Source organism: Anoplophora glabripennis, unplaced genomic scaffold (genome assembly GCF_000390285.2).
Source record: "Anoplophora glabripennis isolate ALB-LARVAE unplaced genomic scaffold, Agla_2.0 scaffold84, whole genome shotgun sequence".
NCBI lineage: Eukaryota > Metazoa > Arthropoda > Insecta > Coleoptera > Cerambycidae > Anoplophora > Anoplophora glabripennis.
The window spans coordinates 1,041,900-1,061,298 of record NW_019416213.1 but is presented as its reverse complement, the minus strand read 5'-3'; the positions used below and the strand labels follow the sequence as shown (position 1 = coordinate 1,061,298).

Here is a 19,399-nt window from a genome sequence, read left to right as displayed (position 1 = left end):
CTTTGCGAAGATAAAAGTTTTACTACGTCAGTAAAAAGAAAAATTTGGAAAATATGTATAATTTTCAATATATACAATATTATACTACAATATTATTTCTTTAGTGAAATCATTAACAATATTAACAAAGTTGGAACTTAAATTTATGTTTAAAATTTCGGTACTTATTTCTGAGACACCATGTATTATACGCTTATTTTAAAAATTTTGTTGTGATTTCCCATTTTAAATAAATGGATTAAAATTTAATATTTTAATTGTACAAATTATTTTACATATTTGTTTTAATAAAATAAAATAATAACAGTTAAATTTTTGTTAAACATTCACAATGTTGTATCTATAAAAATAAACGGAAATTGAACGCTTGACTGATACAAAAATAGTACTTATCTATTTGTTTTTCTCTTATTCGTTTTCTTAGTTTGTAATTATCTGCAATTCATTTGTTTTATACGTGCACTAGGTTGACCCGGCAAACGTTGTTTTGCCATATAAATTAATCCTAGGATTATTTTAGTAGTTTTTTCATAAAGAAATTTCACTTCTACCATCTATATTATATTTAGTGTTATTCAGTGTATATCGTGTATATTTTTTTTATTAATAGTAATAGTAAATGTCATTATTACGGTTGATGCACAAACAATAATAATAATGGCCGAAAACTGTAGGGAGTGAGAAACGGCTCATTGTGTGAGAGAGATCTCATCCCTACTCCGTGCTGTTTACTGGGTCAGAAGTGACACCGGTCGACGCCTGGCGGGGATAAAAAAAATGATCAAGTGATAATTGATCAGTTATCGACCGGGGTTGAAAATTATTGAATTACTAATATCGCTATTAAAAAATAAGGGTTGATGGTAGAAGGGTGAAAATTTAGGATTGTATGTATTTTTTAAGGCCACATCATAAAAAAATAAAAAAATAAAATTTTGTCCAAAAAACAAAAAAAAAAAATTTTGGGGTGGACCACCCTTAACATTTAGGGGTATGAAAAATAGATGTTGGCCGATTCTCAGACCTGCCCGATAAGCACACAAAATTTCATCAAAGTCGGTGCAGCCGTTTCGGAGGAGTACGGGAACGAACATTGTGACACGAGAATTTTATATATAAGATATACATTTTTGTCTTTATTTGTACTAATGTATGCGAATACTATTTTTTTTTACTAAATTTTAAATGTTATTCCCACTCATTAATTGACTTAGGCTGTCGAGTGGTGTATGCCAAATAAATAAATAAATAGTACGCACTTGTTATAAGCTAAAATAATGAAATCAGAATTTGCCGAAAACGAGAAGTCGAAGACTATAGAGGTATAGTCTTTCCGATCTCAATTGAAGAACCAAGAAATTGGCAGTATCTATCTGCACTGGGCGACTGGGCAATAAATCTCAGTTGTTGACAATTGCCTAGCAATACAGTGCAGCAATACGGAATTTGGTGTGATTCAGGTAACTTTAATTTATCATAGGCACCTTCTTTTAATCATTCATATTGAAATTGCGAAAGGGAGAAATAAGAGGGATATTTTGTTTACTAATATTATTACAACATGACATTTTGAAGACCTTTTGAAACGGAACAAAACGAAATTTACCATCAATTAAAATTGTTTGAGGACATAAATAATTCAAATATGTTGTTGGCCAAATGAACATATAATAGAAATTTCTACACATAATAGGTATACAAATAATTATAATTTTTTACCGTTAGCAGAAAACTATTTTAGGGACGCCTATGAAACTTTTATACATGTTCAACTGACTTCGGAAAGACTATTCTGATGGCAATCACATCCCCGGCAAAGAGCTAAAGTTTGAAAATAAAACCATTAAAATTAATTGCAAGCAATAATTTATGTATGTATTTGATTTTTTTTTTTTTTTTTTTTTTTAATATTTCCATATTTCGATGCAGAAGTTTAAATTAACTAAACATACATACATTATCATCATTATAATTAGACCAATAAATGCTTAAAAAATATAAATATTTCGCTCAATTAAAAATAAGGCTATTTTTTTCAGAATTAAAAACTGACCCGTGAGAATATTTAGCAGTTCCATTAAGTTCCATATTCCTGGCCGAGAAATAGTCAATTTATGGCGTTTTTAGGTACTGAAATCTTGAAAAGTAAAACGTGTAGAACAAAAGTAAGCACAAAATTAAAATCCTTGATCTGTTTTATTCATTGTTACTATTTAAATTTACTCAAATAAAATAATAACTTAAAAAGAAGCGTTTGCTGTTATCCGAATCCCACATTTTAAGAATTATTTTCACGTACTTATAAATAAAAGAAAACAATTTTATATGTAGGACTAAGCATGTAAATGTTATAAGAATATTTACATGTGGAGTTATATATAAAAAAGTTAGTATTTTCGTAGATTTCAGTACCTAAAACCTTGATGGTTTGATCGTTTTTTGCACCTGTTTATTCGTTTTACTGCGACGTCTTTGAGAATTCTCTGATGGCATGACATAACATTCCTATTATCTGATAAGCTTTAGATTATTCAGTTATTAAATGTTTGAAATTATTTGTCTTTGTGGAAAACCCTATTTAAAGAATACGGCGCCCAACACCGACTTATCCGTCTTTAGGATGCTTCAGTTTTGGCCATTCTGACACTCGCAGTTGCGCAAAGTTATAAATGGCTATTTACCCAAAGCGCTTCCCAAAACATGACAATCTTTCAAGTAGAGCAAACTCGACAGTCCTCTTACCTTTCAACCAGCGCATTTGCCTCTTTATTTGTGTTCGTCGAGTGACTCATGGTTTTTATCCAACGGTGTGTATGTGTAGGCTATTTATAATCGCCGTAAATGTCAAACCGGCGGATAGGACGCGAATCTAAGCTGCCAAGCGACGATTTAAGGATGTCTTGTGTCTTTTCGTTGGTCGTTTTGCCACTATTTAGGCTCTTGTAAGTCGAGGAGCGACGGAAATAGTAAGTCGAGTGTCTGCAGTGGTTAATAATACGAAGTAATAAATAAAGAAGGCATAGGAAATAGGTTTGGATTATTCAAACATGCGTTTTAAATCATATCAACATTAGAGAGTACATATTTAGTTCAACAGTTTCAGTTATGTAGATGTTTTATAGGTTGGTATTTAGTGACTAAAATCAAATTTCAATCACTAGTGACTAAATTGTTGTTATTCAAAATTCCCTTCCTGTTACTGATCTTCGTTTGAAGAGTAATTTATTAATGTATTAAAAATAATTTGATAACCATATGTCAAAAATACACCACGAAACCTTTTTGTTCCTTCCAAGTGTTGCATTTCAAATTTTCGCTGAACCACTCTACACAACGTAAATCCCATGTCCGAAGGGGCCCAAACTACCCCCCACGAGAAACAGAAGACTTAACATTTTCGACTATGTTTTAAAAATTTCGAAATTCTTTACGAAGCTCTCAGCCGCCCACAAACACCAAAGCCTCACGGCACGACACGACACCGCCAGAGAAATAGAAAATTCACCTCGGTTTTGAATTCCGAAAAATAAAAATTTCGTCAAAAATACGAAATTTGAACTGGGGAATCGCAATACAAAACCACACTATCACGCCAGACTACAAGTTGTTCACCTGTTCCCGGCGACTACAATCCAAAGATGAGCCAAATCTAAAGAGATTAATTGTCTATATTTAATAGGCTATTGATTATATCCAAAAAGGGGTGGAAATTGGAGATAGGGGTGAAAATGCACCCCTTTCAATTTTTTAATTGTAGCTCGAAAACGAAGCAAAATTTCCCTATAGTTCATAGGGAAAATTATTTAGAGAATTGCATTTCGCAGCTAAATGGCTTATTTAAAAAATTTAAAAGGAAAATTTTATGCAAAAAATCGTTAATAAACAATTTGAAAAAGAGCAAAAAATTCGATTTTTAAATTTTTTTGTTACTTTTTTGCCTCTAGTTTTTTTTGAGTAAAGACACCTATAGGCATTGCTTCATAGAGAAAAAAGTAGATACAGTTTCCTTCAAAATAAGAGGTGTGAAGTATTTTTTGATGAAAATTGACTGATATATGGCCACTCAAACTTAAATTAGCCAATTTTTCGATATTCGTCGCGTTTACCCTTATACGTTTTTTTTTTTCGGTAAAAGTTCATGGAAAAAATTTGTAAAGAATTGAATTTCCCATCGAAATGGCTTGTTTAAAAAATTTAAAAGAAAAATTTTATGCAAAAAATAGTTAATAAATAAATTAAAAAAAAGCAAAAAATAAGATTTTTTGATTTTTTTTTTACTCTAAGTTGTGAAAATCTTTATTTATTATTAACAAATAAAACTTGAAATAATTTTTTATTAAGTAAAGAACCAATTTGTCGTAAAAATAATGATATAGGTATGTATAATCATTATTATGTTAAAAACGACGAAAATGTAAAAAATATTTAAGTCTCACCGGTTATAATTCAGTCAATATTAGTCCAAAAACTTTTGAAAATGCATCAATTTGATGGGAATCTCATCTAGTTTTTTTGTACAGCAATTTTCTTTGCCTACTTTTACTAAAAAAAAAATTAGTCAAAAATGTAAAAAAATTAAAAAATCTTAACTTTTGCCTTTTTAAAATTGTTTATTAACGATTTTTTGCATAAAATTTTGCTTTTCAATTTTTTAAATAAGCCATTTCGATGGGAAATTCAACTCTCTAAATAATTTTTCCTATGAACTATAGCGAAATTTTGCTTCGTTTTCGAGCTACAATTAAAAAACTGAAAAGGGTGCATTTTCACCCCTATCTCCAATTTCCACCCTCTAATTTAATAGTACTCCGCGTTTTTTCATCTAAAATTACCATTTGAATGATTCATGTAATAAAATATCTTGAATGTCATAGTTTCTTTTAAAATCCTATAATCAATAGCCTATAAGGCGGATTTCGCTGCGGTCCCATCAAGGACCGGGATTGAACGTCGACCTTGGCCAAAGAAAAATAATTTTGTTTTTGTTTACAGGGAGAGTTTTACTACTTAAGCAAATCTTTCTACAGGGTGTGAATGTTATATACATATGTATTATTAAATTAATTTATTTAACTATCAAAAATTCGCAATTTATTTTAAATTTGACTTTATTCTTTTTTTTTTTCTTTTCGGGAAAAATGTTCCATTCTACATAGCAAACTGTACCAGTGTTAAAAATTTATGTACACAGTAATTATGCTATTATATACATGTAAAATAGTAATTACACTATTTATTGACTTTATTATTTTATGAGTATTTTATGTTTATCTAACATTTTACAGAATATTACTTATGGAAACGAACCTATTGTTTTTCTATACTACGTTTTGTCTTTCGTAAAGAGTTACTGCACTTAAGAAATCACAGTCTTACAGCGTCACGTATAATAGAACAGTTTCAAAAACATTATTTTCTGCAATGTTCATCTATTTTGAAAACAGTTTCCGCTAGAACCCGAGCACCTGAAATCCAGTTTATTGCAAACAGAAGCACAAAGTGCTCCCGCCCAGATCACCAACACAGTAACGCAATAAAGAAAATTCCATTTGCCATTGTATACTAGTTCATTTGTTCAATTAATTTGGAGTGGGCTTTGATCCAATTATATAAATTTCAGCGAACAGGTGGATTTAATAAAACACCGGTTTCGTGTTCTGGCTCGGCCCTCGGCTGTTGCTTTTAATAAAAACATTAACCCGATGATGAAAACCTAGATGATATGGTAATGCGCTCGGCCGCACGATAGGCCGCCGACAGCTAGTTTTCCTCGCGAGCTTGCGCTTCCTTTATGCCTCTCAAAAAGTATTACGCAATACTAGTGGACAATATGCATAAGAGGCAGTAAATAAACCACCTGGTATTTTCTTGTTTCGAGTTAAAATTAGTTGTTTCTTAACTGTCATACTTGCACATATAAAAGTTTCTCGGGTTTCGTTTAGTTTGGTGTGTATTTAGTTTAGTAGTGGCGCATAATTTCAGTAATGACAAATTGATGGATTTGCAATTGACATACGTTGAATGTAGACAACATGCTGTGACCGCAGCCGTTTGCCTCTTCGCCTTATGCTGAGTGCTCTAAAATTTGCAACACTTGGTCAAAAAGCAAGTGGTACTAATCGGTTCCAACCCCATTTAAGACGTGAAAAAAGGTAGGGGTAGGCAATTCTGTATTATCCATGTACAGAAATCTTGAGTTTGGTAGAGGATCAACTTTAAGTAGTTTGCCATTGTTCACCGTAAACGAATCATTAATATCGATGATTTAGAAGTTTTTAGTTGACAGTGCCAATTATGCGATGTTGGTTGCCTATGCTTGGGGGTCACGTGACTAGTAACCATTTAGCCACTAGCTATGTTTATCCACATTTTGTGTATGTTCTCGCTATATCTGAGAATGAAGAAATTAAATAATGTATACTTGACGTTATTTTATAAGTTTAGGCATTTTCTAATAGAGCACTGGCTTCTCAAAATTCCACCGCTAATTCTGTTCAGGTCAATGGTGTTCAGTGGTGACAATTTTCTTTTTTTGATACATCATTTAGCTATTTTTTCATTTCAAAACATTTTTTCTATAATTAAACTCTACAAATCTTAGAGAGATATTTTCAGATTTGTTAACAGTAAATGTTGAATGTTTTTATTATGGCAGGACAAAAAGTTGTATATCTACGTACGTTTTGATGACTACAATTTAACGTTTGTATGAAATCAGCAGCGTCATTGAAAAATTTAAAAATATTTTAACTATTATAATAAAATTATATAAAAAAATTCTTATCAACTCTCATATTGTTGTAAGTGATAGATAGCATAGAGGTGCATGTATCGTTAAATCAGCTTTTGAGGGGTCTCCTCCAAACTCATACATTTATCAGTAAAGAGCGCGACATATTTTGACCACTGGAATCTCCCATTAAGCTATGTTTCAATCTTAATAAAACATGATTATATCAATTAGATTTTAGTTACAGTCATTTTTCGATTAATTGTAATAGTATTTAATTACACATAATTAAAAAGTAATGTACACATTATGTTTTCCACTTTTTTAGTGATTTTTTTTATGATTATAAATAGTATTTTAAATATTACAATGATATATTTTTTACTAGATAATTTTATTTTAATTTGCTCTTACCAATATTAACAGTTACTATATTTAAACTATGATAATCCATTTGAATGAATTAGAATTATATTTAAAACTTGCAATGTGAAATTATACGATTGAGGTCTTATTGTAAATGATTTTCTTGACACATGACTTGGCAAGCTCGCAATACGTTGGCGCGCACGCATAAATATACGTATAGATGTAGTTTCAATATCGCATATTAGAGAGTAACAGTTTTGGGACCTCTGATCTAGTATACTAACAACTTTCTTCCTACCATCGTTAAAAGGCCACAGAGGCAGAGGCGCGCTGTACTGGCGACAAATGTAATTATACTTTAGATTGGCTCTGATTAGTGAAGTTTATTGTTAATTTACGCCAGCACGTATATCTGAACAGTTATTAGTACACTCCATTGAGTTTTGTAAATGGCTTATTTTTAATAAAATCCATAAATAAGTTGTAGTTGGACATTTTCTACTGGTTTAACTAAAAATGTTTTATCTTAGGCCAGTCGTTATTTCAATACTCAAAAATTATTAGTCTTTCCGAAGTCAGCTGAACATGTATAAAAACGCCTAGCAATAAAATTTAATAAGTTTCATAGGCGTCCCTAAAAGTTTCCTGCTAAAGGTAATTATAATAATTTGTATATGTGTAGAAAATTTCTATTATATGTTCATTTGACCAACAACATATTTTAATTATTTATGTCCTCAAACAATGTTATTATATTGATGGTAAATTTCGTTTTGTTCCGTTTCAAAAGGTCTCCAAAATGCCATGTTGTAATAAGATTAGTAAACAAAATATCCCTCTTATTTATCCCTTTCGCAATTGTAATATGAATGATTAATAGAAGGTGACTATAATAAATTAAAATTACCTGAATCACACCAATTCTACATTGCTGCACTGCACTGCTAGGCAATTTGTTAACCACCCGTCAACAACTGAGATTTATTGCCCAGTCGCCCAGTGCAGTGTTTCATGTTTAGTTCAACCAGACCTGTATATGGGTATGGCTAAATAAATATGGAAACAAATTTTTCAAATATTTCAATACCGAGTTGCTGCGTCAGCGACCGTACCTGGTACATAATACTGCCAACCTCTTGGTTCTTCAATTATTGAGATCGGAAATATTATACAATTTGTGACATCTAAGAACAACTTTGGGCGTCTATATCAAGCGCACTTTGATAGATTTATTTGAAATATCGGGTGCGTTCTTAACCAAAATAGTTGATGGAAATTCTTACGCGACATGCCGGCAAAATATTTCGCCGTCTCCGACGGACCAGACGGCTTAATGGGAGCGCACCGGAGTTAAAACAACTTAAATTGTACTATTTTTCCGGCGATGGAGTTTCTTTGTAGAGGAACAAAGGGGAACCGGGGCACGGTTTTACGTTACCTCTGAATAAGAAGACAAAGTTTCAGGCTCTCAGAATGCTTTGATGATGTTCAAGTTAGTTCAAATGGAAAACTAAGTAGGTGCTCTTTATATTGCGCCACAATTACTGCGAATGCGAACGTTCATTTCATTAAGGGGAGCGGGGGGGTCCTACCTTTCCGTCTGTACTACAGGGCGATTCTAAGATATCGATTCTTGTTGTATTGGATGTTTTAATTTAAATATATAAATATTTTAAAAAGGAAAGTTAGAATGTTTGAAAAATACAACATTTAAATAAGTAAAAATAAACATTCACTTAATTCGTTTACAATTATATCAACAAGTGGCGGAGACCTGTCATAACTTCGACACCATTGGAATTTTGGATGGGTATGTTAAAAAAAATTGTTTGTTCCGTTACTTTTTTAAAACAAACTTACGAGTGACAGCTTACGATGGTCAGCGGTTCCAAAAATGTTTCTTCGTATCATTGTGGTAAGACAGTGGGGTATTAAAAAAATATAATGTATAATGGGGGCCCCCATTTATTTATTAATGAATTTATTCCATTTGGCTGATACACACTGTATATTTCGTTTACAAATAATATTTTTGCCAATCCAATTTACGCATTTCGATTTACATTACAAGTTTTTCCAGGTGCAACACATGAAATCAACGGCTTCTTGTCAGACAACGAGGTCAAAGCAATAATACGATTTACAGGTTATAAAAACCTTAGAAGCCAAAATTAAAAATCAACACTTCAACTTCATTGCGCTCTTGAGATATTCAAAGGAGCTGTCAACGAACACCGTAAACAGGAAAGTATACGCGGTTTTCCTCGAACCGCTCCAATAAACACAACGGTGTGGAAAAACAATCGTTTTTCATTTATCCAACAGAGTATCGCGTTATAACAGTTGACCACCGAATGACCCAAAGAAGTAGAAGTGGGAATTAAATAAATTTTTTTTTAAGCAGAAATTCGGTATATTTAATTTCCAAAGCGCAATTCCGATAATATTATTTATATCCATGTAAAATATGTCGTAAACGCGATAAACTTGATAAATACAAAGAAGTTGTAGAAATACCGCTGCACCACTTGACATTTTCCTCGATCTACGTAGACCCCGATTCCATTGAAATTATTTTCAGCGAACACCACTTACAAATATGTAAATAAACATCGAAATTGGCACAGTTCCTTGTTATGAATGAAACAGGGGGCATACAGTCGTCGATGTGATCGTAGTGATTCATCCAATAAGGAACCGCGGGCAGAGACACGGCACGTTTTACCTGTGTGTGCCACGGTCTCGAAGTTTTCACGAAGACAAAGAACTGTACAGGTAGAGTGATGCTCGAGGATGGCGACGTTGCCACGTCGCTCATGGCTGAATATGTCACGGAAATTGACGAAATTTCTACTTGCAACAGAAAGTAGAATCAATTTCTAGATTCCATTGTTAAATTATAGCGATTTATTAATAAATTGAAAGATTACAACCAATCCAATTTTGATAAAAAAATTCCATGATATTTTCAGGTTTAGAGGTAGATTTAAAAAGAATCCCAGGTATATATAAAATTTGCTCCGTATTGTTGTGTCGTTTATTATAGTTATTTGTTTAATTAGGCAGTATAAAGTACAAGATTTAATCCCGTGGCTGGTATTCAATACACGAGGCGCGGCCGAGTCTATTAAAGCAGCCAAAGCATTAAATCTACTTTACTGTCAAGTTGAACACATAATTTTTTGTCGATCAGTTTTAATTTTATCGTAATATCAAACAAAGCTATTTATTTTATATTATTAAAATTGTATGATACTTCTTTCATAAATAATAATAATTTCATCAGGTCTGTGGTTGCTATGAGACGAGCTTTATTAAGTAAATAACTTAGGTAGACAGTAAACGTCATATTGTTTCTATTTAAATCCATAAAAATAACTATTTATTATTTCAAATGGAAGAATTCACATTAACTCTGCCAGAAATTATTGTATCAGCAAAGCAAATAGAGTGTAATTCATTACTAGAAAAATGGAAGTTGATATATCAGCAAAGGTATAAAAATTTTATTGATTACGGGGCTGAGAATAACATTACCTATGTCTTTTTGATGTACTATTGGTATATTTTTCTGAATTAAGCAAAATTATTAAATCTCCTTCATTATGATCAATATAGGCGATCCTCACAGCTACTTTGAATGTCTACAACATCGATAATGGAAAGTATCTAAAATTAATGAAATAAAGATTAGGTTTTATTTTTTGACATTTTTTAATCAATTCATTTTGACATTATTCTTGCATACAGGCCATTCATTCTGAAGAACATCGGCAACGTTACGAGTTGATGTATTAGCAATCAAGAGACATGGTCGGTGGAAATCAGTCACAATTTCAAAAAGTTATGTTGATAACAGTTTAAGTAACAAAAATTAAATAGCCAATAGGATTCTTTACAATGACACTTCAACTCCAGATTCTAGTAGTACGTCGCATGAAGCTGTTTTAATGGATCAGTCAGATAATATTGAACCTCAGGTGACTGAAATGGAGCGGTCAAAACATTTTGAGAAAAGTGTAACAATTAGTAAACGCGAAGGGAATAATTATCAAGATTTTATAAATGTTTTTAAATGTAATAACTGTCAATTACTATAAATATTCATTCATAAAAATTAATAAAATGTAATGTCCATAATAGTTCTATTTATTTCTTCATAAAATATGCATTTATAACTCGAAATCGCTTTTTTCCTTAAGGGGTTAAGTGAGGTAACCCCGTTATCCATAACAACTTCCACTTCTACGGTAGAATCCACTTACCTCCTTAAAAACAATGTAACAATGTATTTAATTGTTTATTTACTATGGTGGGAGTAGATAAACAATATTATTACAATGTCAGTCTTTAAACTTTCAAAATTCTTCTTTCTATACAAAATTTGCAACAAGACCAACGCGTCACCCTGTGTACGTGCCAAAATTGACGAGACTGTTCAATTTAAAAAATATCTAAAATGTCTTATTCTTCACATTTAAAAGAGATAATTCTCTCTAGACGATCTTTTATGTCAGTACAAATGGCAACTGCCTACGGTGAATTAATAATAAGACAGTAACCTTTAATGAAGTAGTAGCTGCACCCTCGTAAATTTGGCAGCGCCGCAGGCGTTCCTCAAACACAGTCTTCCAGGTAATGTGATTGTGTAACTTAAACCAGTGGTGTGCGTAGGGGTACCACCCGTCCGTTAAGCTCTAATCCTCCTTTTGTCCGCCTAATTTCACGCTTTGATAACCAAGCTACAACCCCGTCGTACGATCTTTTTGTCCGTGGGCCATTCAAAAATGCAAAGATACATTTACTACAATGTACAGGCGCCAGGTAACGTCCATTGTGATGTCATTCATTTTTTCCGACAAACTTCCGGGAAAAAAGTAGGCAAGGTTCTAAGAAGCATATGACAAGGTCAAGGAAAATATGTTTGGATTATTGGAATCCAATAATAGCAGAAATGAGTCAAAATTGTTCTCTATAACGACACATTAAATCTTATTTTAATTGCATGACCAGAAAATGGGTCACAATAACAAAAAAAAAAGATTATGGAGTCTGCAAAGAAGCAAGAGTGATTTTTTGTCGCAAGTGAATCCGACGTTACTGTCTGGCTACCGCGCCAGCTCGCAGTTCTACTATCAAACCCATACGGAGCCGTAATTGAATTATTACGAGTAAAATAGCGACCAGACAAGCAAGAGCGATATTGCAACCAACACCTGCGCTGTTGGGCAACAATTAGAAATCTCCGGGGCCTTTGAAAATTATCGTGAATGGGAAAAATCGCGCTCAATGTAGCGTGCCCGGCTCCAAGAACACGTGCAGGCCTGATAAATTGAACTTAACATACAATGGTACCGACGCAAGTCTAATTTGTGTGTCCAACAAACAGCTCCATTGAATACAATGGGACAAATAGTAAAAATAAACTTGTGTACCACTCATTTGGATAGCTCGTCATATCTGCAATATGACCCCGTAAGATACACATCTTCGATAAATTACATTTTTTATTTCAAGAAAAGGTCTGATATAATCAAGTCCGAGCTGAAACTGGACCAAGATGAGTAATGGATATCGCGATGGACAGGTTTTATGGAAATTTTCACTGTTTACAAACACCGCTTGTGGTATCGTTTAATTTGTTTTAATTTGATAAACGTAATGATAAAACGTAGACGTTAATTTACAACTGCCATATCATTTTCCACAGAAATGGGTTTTTACACGTTCTAAAAAGTATGACTTGTAAGCCAGATACCGTCAAAATAATTATTTGTGTAATTAACATAACAATAAATTATGCTGGATTAATTAAAATATGCGCTGTTACCTGTTGCCGAAAGGATATGGTAATCTTTTATCTTGTATGTAAATTATTGTGTTAAATGTTTGTCCTTTTTCTAACCTCCTGTTAAGGACGAGTTTCTCGATAATTTATTCCTGTTATTAGTGCTAACATCAGTTATAACGAAACCGCTTAAAAAGGCGATGCTTTAATGACATTGGAGGCACCAAATTTGACGAGATAATTTTCAGTCAAAACACATCAAACGTCAAAAAAATATGAACTTATGAAAGAACGTTGACCAATATTTTTTCTTTGTTTCAAACCCATTTAAACAAACGCAATGAAGTTGTGTGCAAAACCGTACTTATCTTATCAACTTCGACGTCAGCTGTTACATGAGTGTTGCACAATAATGAAAAAGTAATATTAACGGTTGGTAGAAGAAAGCGCAAAAAAGCAAACGCATAGGTGGGACATTCTGGAAGGAAGCCTAAATAGTCGAAGATAGGTAGTTGAAGTGAGAACAGTGTGCAGATAGGTAGCAAGACGATCGGCAGGCAGTGTGACAAAGTAGTGTAAAATTAAGTGTTTAAAGTGTTATTAGTTAGCAGGTAATATTCTTTAAGTACTTTGTTGTTAATTGTTCTATGTAATCTTATGATTGTGATGATTATAGATGTTTCATGCATTGCTTTATGCTCAAGGGCATATATTTTTACAAGGTAAAATTGTTGTAATTATGCTTAAAGTTTGCCCATTATTTATTTCATGTTAAAAATATATGTATTGTCCTGATTGCCAGACATTACAATAACGACTTCTTTGTTTCACATCTAACTTGTTTTTGCCACGATTACGTTATACGTAAAATATAGATGTTTCATGATAATAATTCTGTATATGTTTGGCCTTCATTGTCTTACGCTCAGGGGCGTATATTTTTCTAAGATAAAATTGTTACAATTATTATTATAGATTGCTCATTATTTATTACATGTTGATATATGTATATTGTCGTGACTGCCCAGATATTGCAATAACGACCTCTTTGTTTCACATTTAACTTGTTTTATCATGATTAGGTTGTTCTTTGATTTCTTGTGCTCACTTTATGTCATACGTCTATACGAGCCTTGTTGAATTTACTAACATTTTCGCCCGTGCGGAACGAATCTGGATTAAGCTCGATTGCCTCCCGTATGGGACTCCAGTGTTATGAAGGATCTTCCGAAATCTCAACTATAGCTGGATTGCCTCCCGTATGGGACTCCAGTACCTTCCGGCTCTGCCGGCTAACTAACACCAAACCTCTTCAGTTTTACTTGGAAGTGTGTATGACTAATATGAGGTAACAGATGACATTTAGTGACACATTAAATGAGACAGGTCTTATTTATCACCAGCAAAGGATCTTAATTTATGCCTTTGGTTAGCGGTTGTTTTGTATTTATATTTGGGTGGTAAGAGCAACGATCGTGGGTTTCTCTGCCATGCTCTTTCCCCACAGGAGCTCTAGGTGAGCCTGGCACTCTCATTCTATGTTAAATGGTTGTTAATGTTTTTGTTGTTCATTCTATTTGTCACATGTTTAATTTGAATTGTATGTAAATAAAGGTTAGGTGTATTTACTCTGCTTTTGTTTTATATAATTAAACCATACTTCCCCTCTACAAAGTTAGTAGCCAGCGCCTTCCTGTCAATATAAAAATAGATACACACAACGTATGTATTTCTTATGACGATCACATATTTTTTGGCCACAACTACGTTTACTTATTTTTTGTCGAACAAAGGGTTTTTATACTACAGTTGGATAGGTCTTATTCTAACACATTTAATGTTTATTGATTGCAGGTGTTATTTTATTACTGGGAAAGGCGTTTCAAACTCGATAGTACGGGCCTACTGTGAGGGTACAAAAAATTTAAATAAAATTTGAGTCATGGAAAGTATTATCTTTGGGATTTGACAGAAACGACTAATAACATGATGAATTATATTTTTTCCAGAAACATACCCAAATTTCTTTCCTGTTAAAAAGCTCTCTTTTTTCTAATACTTTTATTAGAGAAATTTTTTTGTATTCCCGTTTAAAAGTTATAAGCAATGCACTTCTGGAGAATGTGCCTTTGCAGCTAAAGAAAATCCTATGGTTTCAGCACGACGGGGCTCCACCCCACAAGGCCAGGATTGTGCAGCAATATAACACTATCCCGGAAAAATGGATTGGGCTTAATGGACCTATTCAGTGGCCCGGAAAGTCACCAGATCTAACACCCCTCGATTTTTTAAGGGGGGTTTTAAAAAATAAGGTTTACAAAACACCTTCCCGAGATATTAATCATTTGAAAGAAAAAATCACAAACGCTTGTAATCAGTAAAACGGCGAAATGTTAATAAACGCAGCCCACAAAGAAGTCAGTCGAATATTGGATATGTGTCTTGAAATGAGAAGTCATATAGAGAATAAATTGTAAATTGTATAGAACAATGTCAAATAATTGACCATTTCTAGACATTATTTTGAATGTGAATGGTCTCTAAAAAAAATAAACGTATTTGAAATGATTCAAATACAGAAATAGGGCAAGTAAGGCAAAAGAAATTGAAAATGTATTTGCCTATTGTACCGTTGAGTACTGTTTGTGACTCAGTATATCAGTAGCAATAAGCTGCCAATTAATCGCCCACTTAAAAAAAATATTCTCCCGGCACAATAACACCCAGCCATAGGCTCCTGTTAATTATTTAATCGCCGGCAGTTCGATAAATATATCGCCGTTTGAACTCGCGAGACAAGTTGTGAATACAGTTACTTCTCGTTCTTTTTTTTTACATAGCGACAGGTAACCGGTTGTCTACGACGATATTGGCCAGCTCCTAGTAAATGAATCCCGATGAGATGAGGATGAGGAACAGCACTTAAACGTTACACATCTAGCGAGAAGAGTGTTTGACGGCCGTCGACGTTGCCAAGTCACACAATAGAGTACCTAGGTAGTTAAAATCGCACTCAACGTAATGAAGCTTTTTTTTTATAAAATGCAAACAGTTTGTAATAGAAGCGTGCGACGAAAATGCGATTTAATAAGGCGCTGGATGACCTAAGCATTTTAATAAATTTAAAAGATTAATGCACAAGGAAAAGTATTCAAATCTCGGGAAATCTCGTAGATGTGGCACCGCTGGCGGCGTTGCCGGTTGCCGTTCTAAGCTACAGCGAACAGCGCAATTAATGCTGGCGGGGCCTGTGACTCATACAAAAACTCGTTTTATACCCTTTCTTGTTTTGCTCTTGCTTACTGCTCGATGATAGTCGCCGATCGGACGGTCAGTAGCGGCTCGTCGGTCGCTTTTCGCCTACTTCGTCGTTTTTTCGTGTTAATTAAGACCTCCCGCTCGTCATCGTAACAGTCGTGACCCGTCGCCGCTTGTATGGGCGCTCTATTAGGCCCCCGTCACGACTTGCTCACTTGTTAATCATCGGAATTAAACGGAAATTGGCGAGAGGGACGAAATAAAAAAGGGATTAAGTGGAAGCGCCTCCCGTAACTCGGCAGGTTGCCGCTTCAATCTCGACAAATCACTAGACTTGTTATAAGCATGAATCAAATTACAACTATTTGGTTTTAAATTTTAACCAGTAATTGATCGTTTTTTATTACAAAATAAATTAGCATACTTGGACAAATATTTTTCTAACGATTATTATATCGCTATCGAAGCCTCTGACGATACCAACGTGATGAATATGAATGAGCCACGGATAGGTGACACACGCAAACTTTTCCAATGAAAACAACAATTCTTAAATTAGCACATATTGCGTAAATTCTTCCAACAAGTTGTTCAAATCTATTCGCGATAAATAAAGATTTGCATAAATATTATGTCGGGGCAATATCAGCCAGCTACGATTGTGTGTTAACTACTTTGGGTGGGGGCGTCCAAAAAAGATTGTAAAGGTGCAGGGCCGTATCCAGGTGTTTCGAGCCCCAAGTTTTTTGAGAAACATCTACCTGCATTTTGATTTGTTCAAATTATTACTTAAATTCTTTTTAAATTCTTAGATTCTGCAAAAATGTAGATTTGACCCAGACTTCGGATTTTACGATCGTTTACAGCGCAATTTTTTTCATATCGCTTCACATGAATTGGCATGGAAAGAAGAGAAGGATTTTCTACCTGCGTTCAATTTTTTTTAAGACAAAACTGATAATCTGGGAAACCTACCAGTGGCATTGAATATAACTCAAACTTCTCTAAAACTACAGTAGGTGGTTCCAAAAGCTTGGCAGCAAAGGTCAATGACAAATTCGGACAATCCTCAAAATGTCCTACCCGACTGTACAAGAAATTGATAAAAAAAAGTGAAAATGAAATTAAGATCGACACACTGTTTTTAACTTCAAATCCAAACTGTAAGAAATTAAACTGCCTACTTGGGAAGAATAATAGATCTTTGTGGTCTAAATCAGCACCTTCTGATATAGCAATTGACACTAAAAGTTAAAATAACCAATCATTCTGCATGAGCGATTGCTGCCTCAAATTTAACCAAATTTGGGATTGGAGATCGGTAACAGTCAATCAATCAAGCCTTATTTACGTTTGGAGGTGAAGCATCATGGAGATATGACTGAAACCAATACGACGACTATATCTAATGCCGATAAGTTTAATCATGACAAAATATAACAGAAGATAACACTAAAACAGAAAATAGGGAGGTACAAACCATTAATTTAAACCCACCCACAATCGTTGATGTGATAAGTGACCAAAATACATATAATACGTTTGTTGATTTTATGAATATTGTGGTATGGATCCCATTTTTAGTTGTTTTGCTTTGTACTATAATTATTGTAATTTATGTTCCGAATTTTTTTAGTGTTATGGTTTGTTTTTCTTACTTACAAAATAAACTTTTGTTTTTTTTAACACGACTGTAATAAATTTAATACATATGTATTAATTCAATCATCTACACTTTTCTTCGTGCGTAAAATATGTGTTATTTCTTTGGATCAACATCGATGTTGACATGGTCTGAAAAGTCATCTAAAAACTAATGGTACTTACTACGTCTTACTACAGAGGCCATACCAAGGCAAGGGGTTCACTCACCTGGAACAAAAAGGAAACATCACATTACAGTCTTTTAAAACAGCAATCATATTAACTGAGAAGGATCATTAAACATAAATAGTTTGTAGATAATTCACTTGGCATTAGTTCCAGCCGAATTTAGCAGAAGCGAATTTAGAAAATGCGCTTGTGAAAGCGTCAATTATAATGATTTATGGGCGATATCGAACGAGGAATCAGAGAAAGTTTATCTATTTGAAACCGTTTGAAGATGACACAGACAAAACACGCTTAAGATGGGAACTACCAATTTTTGGAGCATTTTAAAGCTCTTCCCCTTTTCTTCGTCGATATCCCACGCCACTGCTCGCTGTGACACACCACTATCAAGCAAATCCGAAACAGAATGTGGAGCCTTAAATAATTTGCCCGTACAAGGTAACCAGCTAGCGATTGATGGCTATTGCCTGCTATTTACCGTGATCGCTGGGTTTTTTCGCCGGCCGCTGCCTGACACATCACAAAGAGATGCAAGAAGAGATGTGATTGAATGCGCCTCTGGTTGCCCTATTGTATTATCGCGGGAAAGTCGCCGTGTTTCATAAATTTAATTGCCGCTGTTTCTAACCCGCAGATAAATGAAAGGTAGATCTGCAACCCTGACATTTAAATACCGACCGCGGATTTTTTGCAGGACTCCGACCGATTTACATTTGAATTTTGCTCGAAATAGTTGTCCTTTTGCTGCCATTGCCGCGGAGCTAACTGTCGCTGCAGGAGTATACTGCTAGTACTGCAGATTGCAAAAGTATACGCGGGATGCACCAAATAACGATGCCAAATGCTTTTGTGAAATTAGACACGTCTCTGCCTTTTCCAAACGTTTGGATATACATACAGTCTTCATAAATGATTGTAGACCACGTGATTGATAATCACATACACACAGAAAAAAAAGTTGGGTATACTTTTTATGCGACATATATTTTTCGTAGTAATTTGGCCTCCTGAACACGAATCTGGGGTCGGAATTGACCCATCACGTCACAATTTTTTCCTAACCTCAAAAAACTTGTGAAAAATAGTGAAAATTGATGAAAATTTACTGGGAAAATTTGGAAAAAAATTTATTTCCACATCAAATAGTACATTTTTATGTAAAAGACTCTGCTGAATTCAAATCCACTGTCAGAATTGAGCTAGAACGTGTGGTTTTTTTCTAACCTCAAAAAACCGAGCAGGAATCGCTATTTTCAAATTCTGAGCGGATTTTGACCAGATTTTGTATAAAGGGGTTTTTTGGGTCGCTGATTACGAATATGAATTCACATTGTAAAAATTCAAGATGGCTGATCCAATATGGCGGGTGTACTTTTTTGAAATCCACCGATTTCAGTAAAATTTGGCATCATAAGGATTGC

General features: G+C 33.8%; 1 protein-coding gene across 5 annotated transcripts in view; it reads right to left on the bottom strand.

Moving 5' to 3' along the window:
• LOC108904470 (protein scalloped) overlaps nt 1-19,399 on the bottom strand; it is a 200,726-nt gene that overhangs the window by 63,092 nt on the left and 118,235 nt on the right. For 4 of the 5 annotated variants that reach the window (XM_018707050.1, XM_018707051.1, XM_018707053.1 and 1 more), the window contains exon 2: nt 17,973-18,017. The exons of the other annotated variant lie outside the window; for it this stretch is intronic. In XM_018707050.1, coding sequence (XP_018562566.1) covers nt 17,973-17,994 — 22 coding nt within the window. In that variant the 5' untranslated portion in view covers nt 17,995-18,017. The remainder of the gene's footprint in view (nt 1-17,972; nt 18,018-19,399) is intronic. 5 annotated transcript variants of the gene reach the window in all.